This window comes from Vulpes lagopus, chromosome 1, assembly GCF_018345385.1.
Source record: "Vulpes lagopus strain Blue_001 chromosome 1, ASM1834538v1, whole genome shotgun sequence".
Classification (NCBI taxonomy): domain Eukaryota; kingdom Metazoa; phylum Chordata; class Mammalia; order Carnivora; family Canidae; genus Vulpes; species Vulpes lagopus.
This window is the reverse complement of record NC_054824.1, coordinates 172,731,762-172,752,182: the sequence shown is the minus strand read 5'-3', so window position 1 is coordinate 172,752,182 and position 20,421 is coordinate 172,731,762. Positions and strand designations below refer to the sequence as shown.

General features: G+C 41.9%; 2 protein-coding genes across 7 annotated transcripts in view; one reads left to right on the top strand and one right to left on the bottom strand.

Moving 5' to 3' along the window:
• LOC121491472 (torsin-1A-interacting protein 2-like) overlaps nucleotides 1-11,990 on the bottom strand; it is a 36,559-nt gene extending 24,569 nt beyond the window's left edge. The window contains exon 1 of one of the 2 annotated variants that reach the window (XM_041756431.1): nucleotides 11,869-11,990. The gene's annotated coding sequence lies outside the window, so the exon portion shown is untranslated. The remainder of the gene's footprint in view (nucleotides 1-11,868) is intronic. The other variant, XM_041756439.1, reaches the window with a different exon arrangement.
• Nucleotides 11,991-15,751: 3,761 nt separating this feature from the next.
• The window catches only part of TOR1AIP1 (torsin 1A interacting protein 1), a 43,061-nt gene continuing 38,391 nt past the window's right edge, over nucleotides 15,752-20,421 (top strand). For 2 of the 5 annotated variants that reach the window (XM_041756411.1, XM_041756392.1), the window contains exons 1-2: nucleotides 15,754-16,717; nucleotides 18,414-18,491. In XM_041756411.1, coding sequence (XP_041612345.1) covers nucleotides 16,228-16,717; nucleotides 18,414-18,491 — 568 coding nt within the window. In that variant the 5' untranslated portion in view covers nucleotides 15,754-16,227. Of the gene's footprint in view, nucleotides 16,718-18,413; nucleotides 18,492-20,421 lie in introns of all 5 variants that reach the window. The other 3 variants (XM_041756401.1, XM_041756383.1, XM_041756375.1) reach the window with 3 other exon arrangements.

Here is a 20,421-nt window from a genome sequence, read left to right as displayed (position 1 = left end):
AATAAACAGAAATAGTAAGAACAAAAAAGTAACTTGATTCTTTATACAGTAAGAGCATAAATTAGTATAACCACTTTTGGAATTAATTTGGCATTGCCTAGAAAAGCTAAAGACATGCATTTTCTATAACTCAGTAATTCCACTCCCTAGAAAATTTGCACATTTGTGTTTAAACATATGAATGAAAATATTCATGGTAGTACTATGTGCAGTAACCGCTAAAATGGTCATGAATGGTAAAATGGATAAATAAATGGAGGTACAGGCATACCTTGTTTCATTGCACTTTCCTTTACCGTGCTGCTCAAATACTGCATTTTTATCAGTACCATTTTTCCAACAGCATTTGCTCACCTCGTGTCTCTGTGTTATTTTGTTAATTCTCATAACATTTCAAACTTTGCCATTATTAATTATATTTGTTATGGTAATCTATGATCAGTGATCTTTGATGTTACGACATATTATTTAAGGTGTCAGAAACCATGCCAATATAAGACTGTGAATAAATGTAGTTAGGACTGCTCCACTGACTGGCTGTTCCCTCATCTCTTTGCCTATTGAAATTAAGCCAGTTAAAAACCCTACAATGGCCCCTAAATGTCCAAGGGATAGGAAGAGTTGCATGTCTCTCACTTTAAATCAAAAACTAGAAATTAGGACACCTGAGTGGCTCAGTCCATTAAGACTCTGTCTTCAGCTCAGGTCATCATTCCAGGGTCCTGGATCGAGCCCCACCCACATCATGCTCTTGTCCCACAGGGAGTCTGCTTCTCCCTCTGTCCCTCTCCCCACTTGTTCCCTCTCCTCTCTCTCTCAAATAAATACAATCTTAAAAAAAAAAAAAAGCTAGAAATGATTAAGCTAAGTACGAAAGGCATGTCCAAAGCTCAAAGGCTAAAAACAAGGCCTCTTGTACCAACCAGCAGAGTTGTGAAGGAAAAGTTCTCGAGGGAAATTAAAAATGCTATTCCAGTGAACACACAAATGATAATAAAGTGAAACAGCCTTATTGCTGATATGGAGAAAGTTTAAAAGGTCTGGAATGAAGATCAAACCAGCCACAACCTGGCCTAATCCAGAGCAAAATCTTCACTCTCTTGAATTCTATGCAGGCTGAGAGATATGAAGAAGCTGCAGAAGAAAAGTCTGAAGCTAACAGAGGTTGGCTCCTGAGGTTTAGGGAAAGAAGCTGCAAAGTGAATCAGCAAGTGCCGGTGTAGAAGCTGCAGCAAGAAATCCAGATTTAGCTAACTTACTAAATGAAGGTAATTACACTAACAATAGATTTGCAATGTAGATTAAAGCAGCCTTCTACTGGAATAATGCCATCTGGGACTTCCAGAGCTAGATAAGAGAAATCAATGCCTGGCAGACTCTTTACAGGCTACTGTGGCGGTGACTTTAAAGAGAAGGCTTTTTTAACCATTCCAAAAATTCTAGGGCCCTTATGAATGATGCTAAATCTACTCTGCCTATGCTCTATAAATGGAACAAAGCCTGGATGACACCACATCTGTTTACAACATGGTTTACTGAATATTTTAAGCCCACTGTTGAGACCTACCATCCAGGAAGAGGTTTCTTTCAAAATATTACTGCTCATTAACAATGCATCTATCTGGTCACCCAAGAGCTCTGAGGGAGATAAATGTTGCTTTTGTGCCTGCTAACACAATGTCCATTCTGCAGCCCATGAATCAAGGAGTAATTTAGATTTCCAAGTCTTATTATTTCAGAAATATGGCTATACCTGCTATAGAGAATGATTCCTCTGATGGACTTGGACAAAAGTAAACTGAAAACGTTCAGGAAATGATTCACCATTTTAGATGCCATTAAGAACATTCCTGATTCACAGGAAGAGGCTGATATCAACATTAACAAGATTCTGGAAGAAACTGATTCCAATCCTCATAGAATACTGACAGGATCAAGATTGCATTGGAGGAAATAAACTACAGATGTGGTGGAAATCGCAAGACAATCAGAATTAGGAGTAAAGCCTAAAGATGTGAGTGAATTTCTATAATTGCATAATAGAACTTTAATGAATGAAGAGTTGGTTCTTACGGATGAGTAGTTTCTTGAGATGGAATCTATTCCTGGTGAAGATGCTATGAAGATTGTTGAAATGATAATAAATTACAGTATTACATACATACATTTTGTTGAAAAAGCAGTGACAGGGCTTAAGACGACTGACTCCAATTTTACTCACAGAACTGTGGGTAAAATGCTATCAAACGCCATCACATGCTACAAAGAAATCATTCACGAAAGGGCCAACTGATACAGCACACTTCACTAATGTCTTATTTTAGGAAATTGCCACAGCCACCCCAGCCTTCAGCAACCACCACTCTGAACAGTCAGCAGTCATCAACATCGAGCTAAGACGTCCCCACCAGTAAAAAGATTATGACTCACTAAAAACTCAAATGGTTAGCATTTTTTAACAATAAGTTATTTTTTAATGTATGTACATTTTTAAAAAACATAATACTAATTCCATAATTAATGTACTACAGTATAGCATAAACACAACTTTTATATGCACTGGAAACCAAAAAATTGACTTGATTCCCTTTATTGAGATACCTGCTTTACTGTAGTGGTGGGGGAAAAAACCTATCTCCAAAGTATGCCTGTAATGCTGTACAATGGAATACTGCACATACACAGATAAAAACTAGCAGAACACCCCCTACACACACACACACTTACAGGGTTTCCATTTATGTAAAGCTTCAATATGTTATTTAGAAATAAATATTCAATAAAACTAAAAAGAAAATCTTTACCTTTGATGGGAGAGGAAGGGGCTAGGATTGGGGAGGGCATACAAAGCATTTCGAAGATAATATTTTTGGGGGGATGGGGTAATTGGGTGATAGACACTAAGGAGGGCATGTGATATAATGAGCATTGTGTATTATAGAAGACTGAAGACCACTGAACTCAACTTCTGAAGCTAATATTACACTGTATGTTAACTGAATTTAAATTTTAAAAATTAAAAATAAAAGATAGTATTTTTTTAGCTCAGTGGAGGTACAAGGTTCACTGTACACAGAATCTATATTCAATGTTATAATTTTTAAAAAGAGTAGAGTAGAAGTAGCATTGGGCTAGAAAAAGATATTAGGGGCGCCTGTGTAGCTCAGTTGGTTAAGCATCTGCCTTCAGCTCAGGCCATGATCCCAAGGTCCTGGCACTGAGCCCCTCATTGGGCTCCCTGCTCAGTGGGGAGGCTGCTTCTTCCTCTGCTTCTTCTCTCTGCTTATGTGTGTGTGTGTGTGTGTGTGTGTGTGTAAAAATAAAATAAAATAAGATAAAAATAAAATAATAAAATAAAATAAAATAAAATAAATAAAATAAATGAAATAAAATTAAAATTAAAATAAAAAAATAAATAAAATAAAATAGAGATAGAGAAAAGAAAAGTAAAGAAAAGAAAAAGAAAAAGAAAAAAAGAAAGAAATTTTGATTTTAGCAAAACCAAAATTTCACATTGTGGACAAGAAGAGCAGCAGCAGTTACTTTGCCCAGAGAATGACTAATACATGGAGGAAAAAAGAGCCCTACAGAAGGATAAAGACCTTTGTTTTCTCGTAAAATTGTTAGCAACTATCTCTTCATAGAAATAAAAGAAGCTTACCTAATGCTGGTATGAAAAAGTTTATCTATACATATTCCCATAAAGGCATGCATCTATGTGCAAGGATTTTATTTCATATGGTGCCTTTGTGCTAAATTAGAAAAAGGAACCCTTCCTCCAAGTCAGTTGTAGGCCAGAGAACCTCACTTGCCCAGGTATTCCATAGTAATTCTTGTCTGTGAGATAATAATGCTTACTAATAATAACTACCAAGTACCACTATCTGTTCTAAGCACTTTACCTGTATTAACTCACATAATCCTTAAAACGATCAATTTTATAGCTTAGGAAACAGAGGTTGAGCAACTTGCAAAGGTCACACAGGTCACTGCAGACAAATCAGTATCTGAATCCAGGTAGACTGGTTCCCAGAGCTTATACTCCTAGCAACTATAAGATACTGCCTCTTTGAAGCAGCAACAGTTAAGCTTTGGAGAGCCCCTCCACAAGCTGTTTGCTACTCTTCAAGGGTGTGTATGTTCTGAGGTGGGGGTGCAGAAAATCCCCTACAATTTTTCACTTCCACACAAAAAGATCTAGGATGGGTTGAGGAAGTCCTGAACTCCTTGAAATTACATCAGAATTTTTTATGTACATACGTGTTTTTTTCTGGAAAGAGAATAGATACTTTTAGACTCCCAAAGGAATTTGAAGTAATTCAAAACCATTAGGTTTTTAATGGTTCCTAATAATTTTACTACTACATGCTATTTTTATTCCAGCACACCCCTCCCTCCTCAGATCTTATTTTGGAAGGATATCTAAACAACCAGCATTCTTCTAATAATTTCATTTTCTCACATTTCTTTTTACTAATCAGATGTCTGCCAATAAAGCTTCTAACAAAGTTGATAATGATTGTTACCAGCTCTGGTTTTAGAAATTTTCAGTATTTTTAATTACAGATGAATATTCAAAATACTTATATTATAAAGTTGGAAAAGATTTAGATATTCTGGATTATTTCCTTCCTGAACTCCATTGTTAGCTTAAATTAAAAGCAGTTGATTTAAAGTAAATATATGATTACTATTAGGCTTGTAAAAATGCTGAAAATACCTTAAGAATCACTGTTTCTCTACTGATTATTAAATGTAATTGTTCAAGTTACTGAGGAAACCAACCATGTACTAGGCCCAATGCCAAGTACTATGAATACATAGAGAAAATCTTACAAGACTTCCAGATGTCCAGGGAATCCAGACTGGAAACAATGCTTTGGGGTAAAGGCTAAAGGCTTTCAGATGGATATTAAAAGACTGCAATGTAGAGTTCATATGAAATTCTGGAAGGCCCATAGAAGTAGTAAGGTTTTCAAACCTTTTAACCAGCAATAATGGGTAAAAGCCAAAGTTTAAAGAGTTTCTATACTGCACAAATGGCTATACAAAAGGAAAACACCAATCAGGTTTTTTTGTGTGTAAGAAATACAGTAAACTTAAGATTTTTCCTGAGACTTCATTAGGAGAAAATTTAGAAAACAGCACTTTAACTGCAAATGAAAATGCAACTCTAATTCACTGAAATTTATATCTACTAATAATGGCAGTTTAATACACACTGAATAATTACCCTCTCTAAATATTGATTCTATTTCATTCTTTGTTATTTCCTGAATGAATGTTGGTAAGCGAGCTCAAATCTGCCTTTGAGAGACAAAAATTCTCTTGTTCGTTGTATAGTAGGATAATGTAAGTCTCAAGACTGAGCAGGATTGGGGTGACTTCTCCAAGCAAACATATCCCTTAGAATTCAGCCTCAGCTAACTCCTCATATGACATATAAAATCAAAAGACAGATACACAGAAAATATATAAATGCTTTAAACCCTGAGTTCCCATTTTAAATATTTTCTTCCATGGAGTATTACATTCTAAGGCTAACCAATAATCAAAAATGTCAATTTTTGGTATAAGACAGTTTCTCTGATAAGTTTCATACACAAAGTCAAACCTTTCATGTTTCATATTTTTAACTAGCTTGGAATTTATATGACAGAAGATTAAGGAATGTGGGAATAAACAGGAATCTTCTTTTTAAATTCATATAATCTAAAATAATTTTGTCAAAAAATATTATCAAAATAAATTATTCTTAGAAAGTCTTCAGACTATTTTTGTGAGAAATATTTCTAATTTAGCAGGCAGTGAGAGAAGACACATGGATTACAATCTTCAGCATGACTTACCATATACACTGTTCCCTCTTATGAAGAACATATGAGCCAAACAACAACAACAAAAATGATCCTAAGTTAGAAAACAGCTGCTGAATGTTCTCTTCTCACTCCAGGAACTGACAGACAAAACAGGTGTTTGTAAGGATTGCTAGCATACTGTAAAAGGGAACAACTGCTTTAGACATTATTTGTACATTTCAATTGACCTTGCCCTAATAGACCAAAAGCCATAGTTCCAATTCTGTCTACAGTTTCAATTTCAAACACCAGCAATAAGCCCTTTAAGGTTAATACACCACTTTCAACAGTGGGACCCAGCGCCAAGCTCAGGAACACCTATACTTATACCAGCTATTTGTGTCTGTTTAAAACTAAGTTTCTAAGTCTTGCCCACTCCTCTGCACTGTATTTGGGATAATATGCCAGTATTATTTTCGCAATTTCCCACTGTTTTCTAGTATTTTCTACTAACTGGTACTTCCATAGTTTTGAAAGGAGTTTGAAAAAGTACTAAAATAGGAACAAAAAGTATTCCAATTACTTCCCTTAGGGAGCTGTTTCTTAAATAGGGACCAAACACTTGCAACAGTTCAGATTTTAAACATATTTTCCAAGTACAGAAACTCTTCCTTTCCTTCTTACACTTATCTCTCTTAGACCCTCGCAACTCCCGTGACTTGTAACTCAGGTTTAGGTTGATCAAGTAGAGGCAGTAAGTAATGCAAGAAAGAAGAGTTTGCTAAGATTTGGGTAGCACTAATGGATTCCCAGTTTTAGCTCAATTCCCCTAATCACCTTTAATATCTAATCAAGTCAATACATTTTTATTAAACTTTTTATTTTGAACTAATTTTTAAAGATTTATTTTTAAGTAATCCCTAAACCCAATATGGGACTTTTACTCTAAACCCTAAGATCAAGAGTCACATGCTCCACTGACTAAGGCAGCCAGACACCCCAATGATAGACTTAAAAAAAAAAAAAGATTTTACTTTTAAATACTCTACATGCAACTGGGGCTCAAGCTCAACAACTCCAAGATCAAGAGCTGCATGGGATCCCTGGGTGGCGCAGCGGTTTGGCACCTGCCTTTGGCCCAGGGCGCGATACTGGAGACCCGGGATCGAATCCCACGTCAGGCTCCTGGTGCATGGAGCCTGCTTCTCCCTCTGCCTATGTCTCTACCTCTCTCTCTCTCTCTCTCTCTCTCTATCATAAATAAATAATAAAATAAAATAAAAAAAAATAAAAAGAGCTGCAGGCTCTACCAACTGAGCCAGCCAGGCGCTCCTTGAACAAATTTTAAACTTACAGAAAAGTCACAAAAATATTGCAAAGTGGGGATCCCTGGATGGCTCAGCGGTTTAGTGCCTGTCTTTGGCCCAGGGCATGGTCCTGGAGACCCGGGATCGAGTCCCGCATCGGGCTCCCTGCGTGGAGCCTGCTTCTCTCTCTGCCTGTGTCTCTGCCTCTCTCTCTCTCTCTCATGAATAAATAAAATCTTAAAAATATATATATATTGCAAAGTGTTCTCTTATGACCTTTATCCAGTTTCTCCTAAAGTTAACATCCTGTAAAATTACACTACAATTATAAAAAACAAGAACCTGGGGGACTTGGATGGCTCAGGTGGTTAAGCATCTAATTCTTGGTTTTAGCTCAGGTCATGACCTCAGGGTCCTAAGATGGAGCCATGTAACAGGCTCTGCGCTCAGTAAGCAGTCCGGTTGTCTTTCTCCCTCTGCTCCTCCCCACCCCACCGTGTGCACGGTGCTCTCTCTCATAGCAAAATAAAATATTTTTAAAAGTGGGGGGGAGGGGGATCCCTGGGTGGCTCAGCGGTTTGGCGCCTGCCTTTGTCCCGGGGCGTGATCCTGGAGTCCTGGGATTGAGTCCTGCATCGGGCTCCCTGCATGGAGTCTTCTTCTCCCTCTGCCTGTCTGTCTTTCATAAATGAATAAAAAACAAAACTTTAAAAAAAATTGAAAAAAAAATAAAAGTAGGGGGGCGGTGTAAGGGACACCTGGGTGGCTCAGCAGTTATGCGTCTGCCTTCGGCTCGGGTCATGATCGCAGGGTCCTGGCCTTGGCCCATGTCTCGTCAGCTCTGGGAGACTGTTTCTCCCTCTCCCTGGCTCATAATCTCTCTCTCGTGCTCTCTCAAATAATAAAAATCTTTAAAAAAACACACAAGAAACTAACACTGGTACAAATCAGTTAGCTAAACTACAGACTGTTCAAATTTGACCAGTTTCGGGATGCCTAAGTGGCTCATTGGTTGAGCAACTGCCTTTGCCTCAGGTCGTGATCTTGGGGTCCTGGGATTGAGTCCCACATCAGGCTCCCTATGTCTCTGCCTCTGTGTCTCTCATGAATAAATTAAATCTTTAAAAAATATTTCACCAGTTTCTCCAATAATATCCTTTTTCTGTTCCAGATCCAATCTGGAATTTCATATTGCATTTAGCTAATAATTCTCCCGAGTCTCGAAACGGTGACAGTCTCTTGGTCTTTATGGTTTCTTGTCTTTTGTAAAAAAAAAAAAAAAAACTTTCAAAAACAATGGTCACTTATTTTGTAGAAAGATCCTCAATTTGGGTTTATATAATGTTTCCTCATGATTAGAAAGATAAACATTGCATTTTTGCCAAGAGTAACACCACAGAAATGACACTGTATCCTTCTAACTGCATCATATCACTGAGTTCAGGATGTCCATGCTCTTCTACTGGTGATGTTAGCCTCAATCATTGGGTTAATATGGTATCTCGCCTGTCAAGTTACTATTTTTCCTTTGACCTAGTAATTATCTTGAGAGATGTTTTCAAACCATGCAAATATCCTGATTCTCCTCAAACTTTCACCCACTAGCATTACAGGTGGATTTTGTCTGCAATAATTATGACAGTGCTGTTTGCCTAACAATGATTTTCTACTTCTTGCTTTTTATTCCTTCACTGGAATTCCTCAATAAGAAAGAATTGTCCCTGGGCGCGTGGGTGACTCAGTTGGGTAAGCATTTGCCTTCAGTTCAGGTTATGATCCCAGGGTCACAGGACTGAGTTCCATATCTGGATCCCTGCTCAGCAGGGAGTCCGCATCGCCCTCTGCCCCTCCCCCACTCATGCTCCACCTTTCTTGTGCTCTAATAAATAAAGTCTTAAAAAAAAGTGTGCCTTCTTCCCTGTTTGTTTATTCAACTCTATCCATTCCACAAGGATACTTACTTTGTCCTATGGGTTAAAATCTGATTCATTTTGTTGCTTAAGTTGTTACAACTTTGGCCATTAGGAGCACCTTCAGGTTGTCCTTTCAACAAGCCCCCAAACTTTTTTGGGCATTTCCTTAATTTCAAGCACTACAAGATGTCCCAGGCTTCCTGTTCCAGACCTGAAGTCAACTATGTCTCAAAAAAAAAAAAAAAAAAAAAAAAAATTCCTGGGTCCTTTTATCAAAGGATAGTGTTTGAAAACCAACAATCTGGACAGCTGCTACTACTACTACTATTTGTTTTGCTAAACTCACTAACATTCACTATTTTCTTATAAAAATTTCTTTGACATGGCTACAAATACTGTCATACTTTTATACAAAGAAGTTGTAAGTCAGCTTCCAGTATCAATTCCTGCCTACACATATGACCTAACATTCATACAGTGAAGCTGCAAAAATAAACCCCTTGCAGCACTGTTCTCTAAAGTCAAACTGTTATGCCTGAACTCTTCTCTATGCCTTGGTTTTCTTAACTCCCCAAAGCACTAACACTACTAGATGAAAGAGGCACTGTGAGGGTTAAAGAGTTAATGTGCCACATTTGCCATTATGAGGGCACAAAAGAAACCCTCAAAAACTATTATTATTTGAACTATTAAATAAAAGTGCCACTGGAGATTTTATTTTTCAGAATGGGGAGAGCAAGTGGAAACTGTGCTAAAGGACAGTTCGGCTGTTTCTTCACTAGTAGATCAGAATAAAGGTAGACCCAGACAGCTCTATTTATATAAATAAAACAGAACTCTCAGAAATTAACAACCAATATTTTATATTTTACTTTTTGCAAAAAGGTTACTACATTTACATTACATTCCTATGGTCAAGGGCTAAATGAGAGTATATTTTATTTACTTTTTTAAGATTTCATTTATTCATGAGAGACACACAGAGAGAGGCAGAAACACACAGAAGGAGAAGCAGGCTCCTCGCCAGGGAGCCCAATGCAGGACTCAATCCCTGGACCTAGGATCACGCCCTGAGCTGAAGGCATAAGCTCAACCGCTGAACCACCCAGGCAGCTCACCTGAGAGTATATTTAAAAAAAAAAAAAAAAAAAAAATTGATCTGTTGAGGTAGTGGGATTATAGGGGAATTTTCTTCCTTTCTATTCTGATTACCAAAATCATGAACCAACTCCTTTAGTGTTAGTAAAGAGAAAAGTAGCCCAATTAGTAATAATAGTTCCCATCCACTGAGTTCTTAAACTATCCCACTTAATACTCCAAATAACCCAAAGAATCCCCACTTTGCAGATGAGGGAAAGAGCTCAGAGCAATAAAGCAATCTGCCCAACTCACACAGTGACAGAGAGGAATTCAAACTCAGCTCTGACTCCAAATTCTGTACTTATGACCAATGTCGGGAACATCATTCTTTATTCACAAAAAATCTGATTTGCTATGTAAAACTTACGATAAAGTATAGTCACTATGCAGACCTTTCTGTTGTGGGATACAGCAGTAATCATAAGATGTAGAATACTAAGGAAATTTTAACACAATTAAAAATTCTAAATGCAAAATGAAAAACAGCAGAAAGCAGTTAAGGCTTCTCTGAGCAAACTTCCCTTCAGGAAATTCAAGGGGTAGTTCAGATGTGGATTTGCTTTAACATGTCTTCTTAGGCAAGAACAAATTATATACAGGACACGTTATTAAAATACCCAATAATCCTCAATTTACCTAAATGTACCTAAATTTGTTTACTCTATTCGTGAGTATCTCTATGCCAGTACGGAAGATAAGTGAAAGAGTTTCAATGAGTCACTCATGGTTATGTGATGAACCAGCAGTAAAAGTGGTAATCAAGCTGTGGACTCTGCCTTCAGCATAATGAACATTACTGAGGAGAGGATCTCACTTAAAAGTTTCTGTAGCAAATTTCAGCTTTCAAGCCGTTGTAATCCACACTCAGACGCTTCCAAGAACATTTTTAGTTCTACCATGAAGTTCCGTTTTTCATTACATGATTTTTCCACTGGCCATGTATATGCTAATCATGTGCTTAAAAAATAAAACTGATAAATATGGATAGATTCCATGGCCCTACTTCTTTTCTCTGCCACGGCCCCAATTCTTAAGAAAAAGAAAAAAAAAATAGACGAGTAAAGAATTTCTCATACGGATCCCAAAAAAATGTTTTAAAACCTAGAGACAGGTAAAACCAAAACAAAGGCAGTACGTACAACCGGATTAAGGTAACCTCTGTAACTATGTGTAAGGTCCAACAAGTACTATGCACTTTCTCGAAGGAACAGAAAAAGGGGTAAACTTTCTCAACGGAAATGAAATACAACCAAGAATATATACACGATACGTAAGCAAAACAGTAATCGTAGGATCTTAACAAAACTTCAAACCGCCCTTTTTAGCACCGTTAGGCTGAAGGGGGTGGGGGTGATAACAATTTTCTAAGGATGAAGACGAACGAGGAGATGCCGGAGGCACGCAGGTGGGGGGTGTAAGCGCCACCTGCACTGGCCGATTTCCAGTTTACATTGAGCCTTACAGGAATTCTGCTTCTCAAAGTCCGAACCACACATTTATTCCCACCTTACTCTATTTTAACGTTTATAAGATTTGATTTCTCTTCTTTTGCTCCAAAGCAAAAATATGCCCCCAAACTGCTCCGATCAAGGTTTTTTGCGGTAGGGAGGTGGGGGTGGGGAGGGATCGTTTAGGAAAAACCTTTCCTAAGAAGCTATCAGACCGAATATTAGCACTTGGAAAAGTTGTATATGCATCTTCCTTACTTACAAATTCTAGCAGGGCCTTAAACGGTCAACTGTCAACGTCAGGGGAGCCCCGCGGGGTTCCTCCGGCTCCGCGACGCCAGGCTGCACCCCTCCTCGGACGCGGCGGATCCAACGTCGTCCCGGGCCCCGCCCACGTGACACGACCTCCGCGGGGAGGGGAGGAGCACGGCATGCCGGGACTGGTAGTCGGCCCGCCCGCCCCCCCCCCCCCCCCCGGCGCGCGCCCCCAGCGCCCCCCCCCCGCCCCCAGCCACCTGCCCGAGCGCCGCCCAGGGGCGTGGGGAGCGCGCTCCCGCCGAGCGGCCGGCCGGCCGGGGCCCGGTTTCCCCGCAGTCCCACGGGAGGGCGCGCATCTCTGCCAAGACAGCCGCCAACCCCAGGCCTTAAAAATGCAGAGGCTGCAACAACCCGTGGAAGCCACTCCGCGAGGCGCACGACCCACTGAAGGCAAGCACCGGTCGGACGTGACTTGGAACCCGGCCTCTCCCTTTACTAGGTGTGTCCTCAAACGAGCTGCTTAATCTGAACCGCAGTTTGCTCGTGTCAAATGGGAACAAGGCTCCTACATAGATACCTCATAAGGTTATTGTGAGTAAAGGTGCTAATTAACGTATGTAACGGTGTAGCTGCTAAATGACAGTAGTAAATGCTGAGTAACAAATTGCTATTTAATTCTATAAATGTGAAGATTGAGAGATGACAAGGAATTTACCCTAGAAGACACGATCAATGGGTCAGGGGCAGTCAAGTCTAAAATTCCTGTTCTACAACTCAAAACACAGAAGAAAATCTCTCTTAAAGCTTACTTTTTTTTTTTTTTTTTTTTTTTTTTTTGCATCTGTAGAAGGCATTTATTCTGAGAATCTAAAAATCTGGACAAAGAATATTGAACTTTTTAGAAAAAGCCTACATGGGGTTTCATGGTTTCTTCCTAATACATTAACAAACCTAGTAAGGAGAAAAGAAAAACTTTTAAAACAGTATCTCTCCAGTTTGTCTGCAGTTATGTGACTTAAAATATTCCTGTTCAAAAATAAATAAAATATTCCTGTTCTATTGAGGTAAAAGCTGCAAACTTTGGTAAAGTTAGAAAAATTAACAAATCATTCCAAAAAACACAAAACCGAAGGAGAAAAAAAAATAAAAAACATGAAACAAAGACACAACCAAACCCTAAGTTATAGCTTTCTTGGTACATATACAATTACTACAAAAAAAATTCATTTAAAAAAGTACTTAAAAAAAAAAATTCCCTCTTATAATTCTCAGTTGGTGAGCTGACGATTTAATTGAAAGGATCCACAGAAATGCAATCACCCCCACTCATTCACCCGGAGTGTCTCCTGGAGTGGATTTGCACGCAGAAGGGAGAGGGAAGAGAGGTCCAAGTTCCAGGCTCTTTCCAGTTTTGCTTTGAGGGCTGTCGCCCTGTATGTGCCTCTCCTCTGCTCACTGGAGGAACTCAGCCATAAGCCCTAGGGAGCAGAGAAGTAACTCCCCACCAACCCTGGGGGCCTCTTTGAGAGGGAACTTTCTCAGAGTGGCCCACTCTTGTGGTTGCCCCAATTCCTGTGGCCAGAAGAACCAAGTGCTATGGGCCACGCTGCCTCAGCAGGGTTGGGCCTGATAAGGCTGTGGGGTTCCCAACTTTGGCCTCACTTCTACACATCTCTCTCCTTCCTGAGAAAGGCACTTAGGTATCATACCAGATCCTTAAGGCCCAGCAGCTACCTCCTTGGGATAGAAGTGGAATTTTATAGGTTTTTCAATTAATAAATATTAAAAACAAAAAAAATGACCAATACCCTATTTTACTTAAATTTTTATCTGACTCCCGTAGAATGTAAACTCCAAGGCCGGGAGGGTCATCTTTTGCTCTATTCTTTCACTGCCATACCCCCAGCACATACAACAGGGTCTATCTAGTACACATCAGACGCTCAAATATTTATTCAGTTAATGATTCTTCAGGTAGTGGTGATTTCTGGTGCCTTCATTTCCCAATCATTCTCTTTCCGCCAAAGTCATAGGATATGGGAACACTCCTAGAAGCTGTTTAATTGACTGTAATTTTGAATTCAACAAAGAATAAGTGGAAGAATTATATACTATACCCCATTCACTTCGTTGAATTTAACTTTTGTTAATTTTGGTGTAACATTTCCAGCTAGACGCTTTCATTTGTACTTTGTACACTTTCACAGTCTTTAAAAGATTTTTCCCATCGCTTGTGAGAATGGGGAAAAACGGAGGTGGCTACTATTCCTTTAGTTTACTTTTAGTATTTTAATCATCTTTAACTTATTAAAAATAACAATGTTGTCCTTCTAAGATATAAAGTTCTTTCCCTGTCTGATCAGAAATGTGATTATGCACAATGAACTGATGGATGCTTTCCCAGTAAGTAACTGAATTTCTGCTTACTCTAAACAAAAAAATCAAATACAGAAATCACGTTATTTTAAAATAGGATGTTTTCTTTAAAAATAGGGTGCATTCGAAATCCAGTGTCAGGGCAGCCCAGGTGGCTCACTGGTTTAGCGCCACCTTCAGCCCAGGGCATGATCCTGGAGACCCGGGATTGAGTCCCACGTCGGGCTCCCTGCATGGAGCCTGCTTCTCCCTCCGCCTGTGTCTCTGCCTCCCCCTCTCTCTCTGTGTGTGTCTCTATGAATAAATAAAATCGAAAAAAAAGAAATCCAGTGTCACCAACACTGGATTTCTAGACCTAGGCACAACAGCTAGGTATATAAATTGATGCCAGCCATTTAATCTCAATTTTTTGTATAGGTCTTTCCCTAATAAATGGCAAATTCCCTAAGGGTAAAGAATACGTATTAATTTAATGTATACATCTATCGAACACCTATTCTGTGCCAACATAGGTATAGGTATTGGACTCTCTTACCTGTCTTGTCTTGTGATCCACTTAATTCCTCTGTATTTTTCAAATTCCCAAACTAATTGTCTAACACCCAGAGCTCATGCCTCTTCCCGGTACTGATGACCTGCAAGCCTCTTACGCTATTGGCTACGAATCCACTGCCTCCAACGTCACGTCTTTGGGGCCACCCTTAAGAGTTTAGAAAACATCTACAGCAGAAAATCTGGTTTGACAAGAGTTTAGCTTTACCTCAAAGTTAAAGTGATCAAGGCTGGTATTTGTAACGTTGCTAGGTGTGGGAGGCAGGAATGGCAGCGCTAGAATTATGCATTCTTATTACCTAAAGAGGGGGGGGGGAACCCTAAGCAATATATAGGTGTTAAAGTCATCGTGCCTCTGATTTCAAGATTCCTCATTTATTTCTTGGGAAAGCCAAACCCGTAAGTTTCCTTCCCGAGCCTTTGCAAGATTCCTGTGTATCGCAGTGAACTGACTATTCACAATAATACATCATCTTCTCTGCTCAGAAACACGTAGTAGAACCGCTTGTCCTTTCTTTTAAAAGATGTCCCCAAAAACCGGAGTTCCGCAAGTTTGTAGCCCAGCTTCTATACACACACACACACACACACACAAAAAAAAAACTGCACCGGTGAATGTTTTAAAGAGGTCCCTTAACATGCGCTAATAGCGTTCATAACGTGCACTTTGCACATCCGCACTACAAAGGTTCACATCCTTTAATGATATTATGAGGCTTTTATGATGTTTAAGAGTGAGTCACAGTATCATGCACCTGATAAATCGTTAAAGAAAGGCCGGGCATCACTCGGTGCACCGATCGTCGCAGCAGTTTCTCCGAGAAGAACTAAATCCCACAATTTCTTTCCACCACCCCCACCCGCCTCCCCCCAGGAAAAGACAGCATTGGCAGAAGTGATCTTCGCAGGATGACTCCTATAGAAACACTCGGAAAGGCAGGGCTAAGGCAGCGGTCAAATCAGAACGACTCCGGGGCGGCGAGGGCGCCAAGCTGGGCACCCGACTCCGGCTCGGCCTGCCTTCCCCGGGGGCTCGGGGGGCGGGGGGCAGCGGCGGCCGCGAGGCGCTGGGGCCGGGGAGGCAATCCGCGCAGCCGGCTGTCCCCTCCCCCCAGGCCAAGGACAGCGACGTCGTCCTCCCGCTTCTCCTCCTCTTTGGTGCCTTCAGCCAGGAGGCGGGAGTGACCCGCAGCAGCTGACCCGGCATCGGCACTGCCTCTCCCACAGCCCTCAGGACAAGCCATGGGCCCAGAGGCGGCTTCGCAGCACGGCAGCGACGACGCAGGCGGCGGCCCCGGCGCCTCTCAACTGCCTCCCTGACCGCCGCCACCACATCCTCGCAACAGCCGTCGCCACCAACGCCAGGAGAACCGACCGACGCGCCCCCCCGCTCCGCAAACCACCTTCGCGATCGCCTCAAGCTACGTCAACAACTATGGCGGGCGACGGGCGGCGGGCGGAGCTGGGGAGGGAAGGCTGGCGGATGTACGTCACACCCCGCGCCCCCCTACGGGAGGGAAGGCGCCGGCTCGCCCCGCAAAATGGCGGCGGCAGCGACGCGCCTGCGTACGGAACTCCTTCGCCGTCGCGCCACGGCCGGCGGGAAGTGAGGTTCTCGGAAGAGCCGCCAGAAGTGTACGGCGACTTCGAGCCCCCGGTGGCCAAAGAAAAGTCCCCGGGGAGAAGACGGCTCCCGCTAGAAGAGTTCCGGCCTGAGTCTGCGAAAGGGGAAGTGCGAGGAAGCGCCTACTACCTTCGGTCCCGGCAGCGGAGGCAGCCGCGACTGCAGGGAGCCGAGGAGATGAACACGCGAAGGGCGACCCGCCTGCAGGAGCAGCAGCAGCAGCAGCAGCAGCAGCAGCAGCAGCAGTCACCGTCTCCGGTGACGACCAGGAGAGGGTTACGGGACTTTCATCCGTCTGAAGGTGAGCGAGGCCGCCGGAGGGAACAGTCTCCGCGGCGAGCCGGGGAGCGAGCGCAGCGCGCGGGCGCGGGCGGGGCGTGTGCGCGTGCGCCCCGGCGCAGCCCCTCGCCGCGCGGCGCATCCCCGCCGGGGCGCTCGGGGCTCGGGGCTCGGGGCGCGGGGGGCTCCCCGACCGACCGCAGGCGGGGCGGGGCGGGGACGCAGGCGGGAGGGCTGGAGAGGCTCGGGGGCGCGACCTGAGCGGCGAGCTCCGCGCATCCCCGGGCCCCGACCTGCGGGGGAGGAGGGGGCTCCGGCTCGCCTCTTTCCGCAGGCCTTCGCGGGGGGGCGGGGGGCGGCGGCTGGGGGGCCAGCGGGGCAGGGAAACGCTTCAGGCTCGCTTTCACTTCGGTTCCCTCCGTTCTGCGGATGTTGCTACCAAAGCCACTTCCATTTCCTCTAACTCTCAGAGGCCACGAGTGATGCTTCTCGGGTGGCCTCCCAGGCTTTTCTCCATCGCTACGGAGGTCGGGGGGAGGAGGAGGGAGAAATTGGGTGAGCGCGCCGGTTTTTAAATGGACTTGAGACCCCACCCGAATACTTCTACCGAGGCGGGGGTAGGTAAGGCGAGTTATCCTGAACTTGAAGATCCCTAATGCCTGATAAACTTGAGCTGATCGCTCTTTCTCAAGCAGGGTGGTCTCTGCAAAAATTCGCCACGTGTTTTTTGTTTTTTGTTTTTTTTTTTTTTTTGCCGGGGGGGGGGGGGGCTTCGATGCAACCTCATTGGTTACTTAGCTTGACCAAGGAAGATTCTGAGTTAGTTTTCCTCTAAATGGGCCGAAAGGATGTTGGCAAAGTGAGCGTGTAGATTTAGGTGAGGCACAGGTGCAGCAACTCCCTTGAGCCATCCTCTCCCGCCCACTTCCCTGCCCCCTGTCTGAATCACGGGTGTAGTTTCGTGGGAGGCCCATGTAAGGCACCAATGAGGTAAAAATCCGGAGGGGTTTGAATCACAAAGTGATTGCATCCTTAGTGGTAGACCATGGAGAGATAGGAAGAAGGAAGTGGATCTTCGGCTCACAGCAGAGCTGTAGGCAACGCTCGTATCTGCTGACCCATGCAGCGCTGACACATCCGAAGATGCCTTGATTTTGAAAACTTTATTTTAAAGAAAATGTTAAGTTAATATGGGGTGGAGCTTACTCCAGACATTTTAGCCTATGTGTATGTTCTCTCTTTTAGAATTGGAGACTTACTGAGGGCAAAGATCCCATCCCATTTGAAGTTGATTCCATGTCCTTCAGTATCTGAAGAGCGCTTTGCCCACGATAGGCAACAAATAGGTTACATTGTATTGACTCTGGCACGGAGCCTCGTGCTGTTATAGAAGCTGACTTTTTTAATACATAAAGGATTTACTTCTGTTTTAGTAAATCTATAAGGATCTTAAACATTTTGCACACTTCTGCTTTCTTCGACGTTTCTGAAACTCTGGACCATCTTTTAAATTTCTAAATTAATATGGTTTTATTATAAAGCATCAAAGGTGAATAGTTTGTTTTTAGATTTTTAAGAGTAGTAGTTTTGGTGGACCTAATTACACATTTCTAAAGAATTACTTGCCTTTCTGTTCATATATTGCTGTTAGGGCGCATAATCTGGACCCAAATGTCAATCTGTTTTGAATTTTGACATATGTAATGTCTGTTCTTTAGAGGATGAACCATCTACACAAACTATTTTAAGCCAAGCAGTCCCGAAGAAAACTATCCAGAGAATACAAGAAACTCCAGGTAAGAAAAGCGATTTTGTTTTTTGCCTTATCTGCCAGCTTTTTTTTTTTTTTTTTTTTTAAGATCTTTATTTATTTATTCATGAGAGATACAGAGAGAGAGGCAGAGACACAGGCAGAGAGAGAGGCAGGCTCCTGGTGGGGAGCATGATGCGGGACTGGATCCCGGGACTCCGGGATCACACACTGGGCGGAAGGCAGATGCTCATCCACTGAGCCACGCAGGTGTCCCAGCTGCTCTTTTTTATGTACACATTATAGCCTGATTCATCAAGGGTCCCAAATCATAACTTACCCAGATTTCCAGTGAATCTTTTCTATAGATTGTTTATTGAATTAAGCCATACAGGCATATGTCAAGAAAAGATGGGGTGAATACTTGATAGCTATGAATTACCAGCCACTTTGTATAAGGTAATTCATTCACATAACTCTGCAGGATAGATGTACTCATTTTATAGGTGAGAAACCTGGAGCTCAGAGAAGCTAAGACTCTTCCTTACCATTACATTATATGTGATGGAACCAAAATTCAGACCCAGGTTTGTCTTCTCCAAAGCCTTTTCATTTTCCCCAAGTACCTCATTGTCATTATCCTGTATAATAATTAGCTACTCAGTGAAGTTCATTAGTGTGGTGTGCATGAACATGCCACATTACCTGCTATTTAAAATGGATTAAGTCGGGGGTGCCTGGCTGGCTCAGCATGAGACTCTTGATCTCAGGGTCATGGTGCCTACTTAAAAATAAAATAAAATGGATTAAGTAACCTGGAAAGTCAAATCATGAGATGATATGGTCAGTGTTTCTTTTTTTTTTTTTTTTTTTTTTTTAAATTTTTTTTTTATTTATTTATGATAGTCACAGAGAGAGAGAGAGAGAGAGGGGCAGAGACACAGACAGAGGGAGAAACAGGCTCCATGCACCGGGAGCCTGACGTGGGATTCGATCCCGGGTCTCCAGGATCGTGCCCTGGGTCAAAGGCAGACGCCAAACCGCTGCACCACCCAGGGATCCCGATATGGTCAGTGTTTCATGAGATCTGAAATGTCATCAGTTGTAAGATCCACCATTATTGTTTTACATAACACCTAGAAGGAAGAAATGCTGCCAATTAAACTGTAATATGCCATAGATGGTATGATGCATCCCAATTTCAGAGATGTTAAAGTGTAAAAATATTCATATCTAAGTATCAATGTAACAGAGAAGTAGGCTACATTGATAGTTACTTGCATTTTAAAATTGTTTAAACTATTTTGAAAAGTAGGGGAAAGGATTTAGTTCAGTTATTAATGCTTATTATCCTTTGGTTTTCAGTTCCACTAATTCATTTATTTATGATTTCATTTATTTATTCATGAGAGATACACAGAAAGAGGCAGAGATACAGGCAGAGGGAGAAGCAGACTCCTCGCAAGGAGCCCAGTGTGGGACTTGATCCCGAGACTGGGACCACACGCAGATGCTCAACCAGCCACTGAGCCACCAAGGCATCCATTCCTTTATTTTCAAATTGTTTTTTTTTTGTTTTTGTTTTTTTTTTTTGATGCTAGGGAAGTCCCACAACCATAAATAATGGTAGCTATGAAACTGACTATTGCTAACTTTTTTTTTTTTTTTTTTTAACTCCTATCTTGACTTGTTTCCTTATCCATTGCTTCTGATAAGATTATGCTTTGGGGCACCTGGGTAGTTCAGTCAGTTTAGCATCAGACTGTTCAGGTCATGATCTCAGGGTCCTAGGACCGACCACTGCATTGGGTTCTCCACTCAGTGTGGCATCTGCTTGAGAATCTCTCTTTGCTTATCTTCCTGTGCATGTGCTCTCTCTTTCTCTCTCAAATAAATCTTTAAAAATAAGATTATGCTTTATAATTTGACCTATTCTGTTCTCAATTTATAAGATTCAAGTTTAATTCCAAATAAAT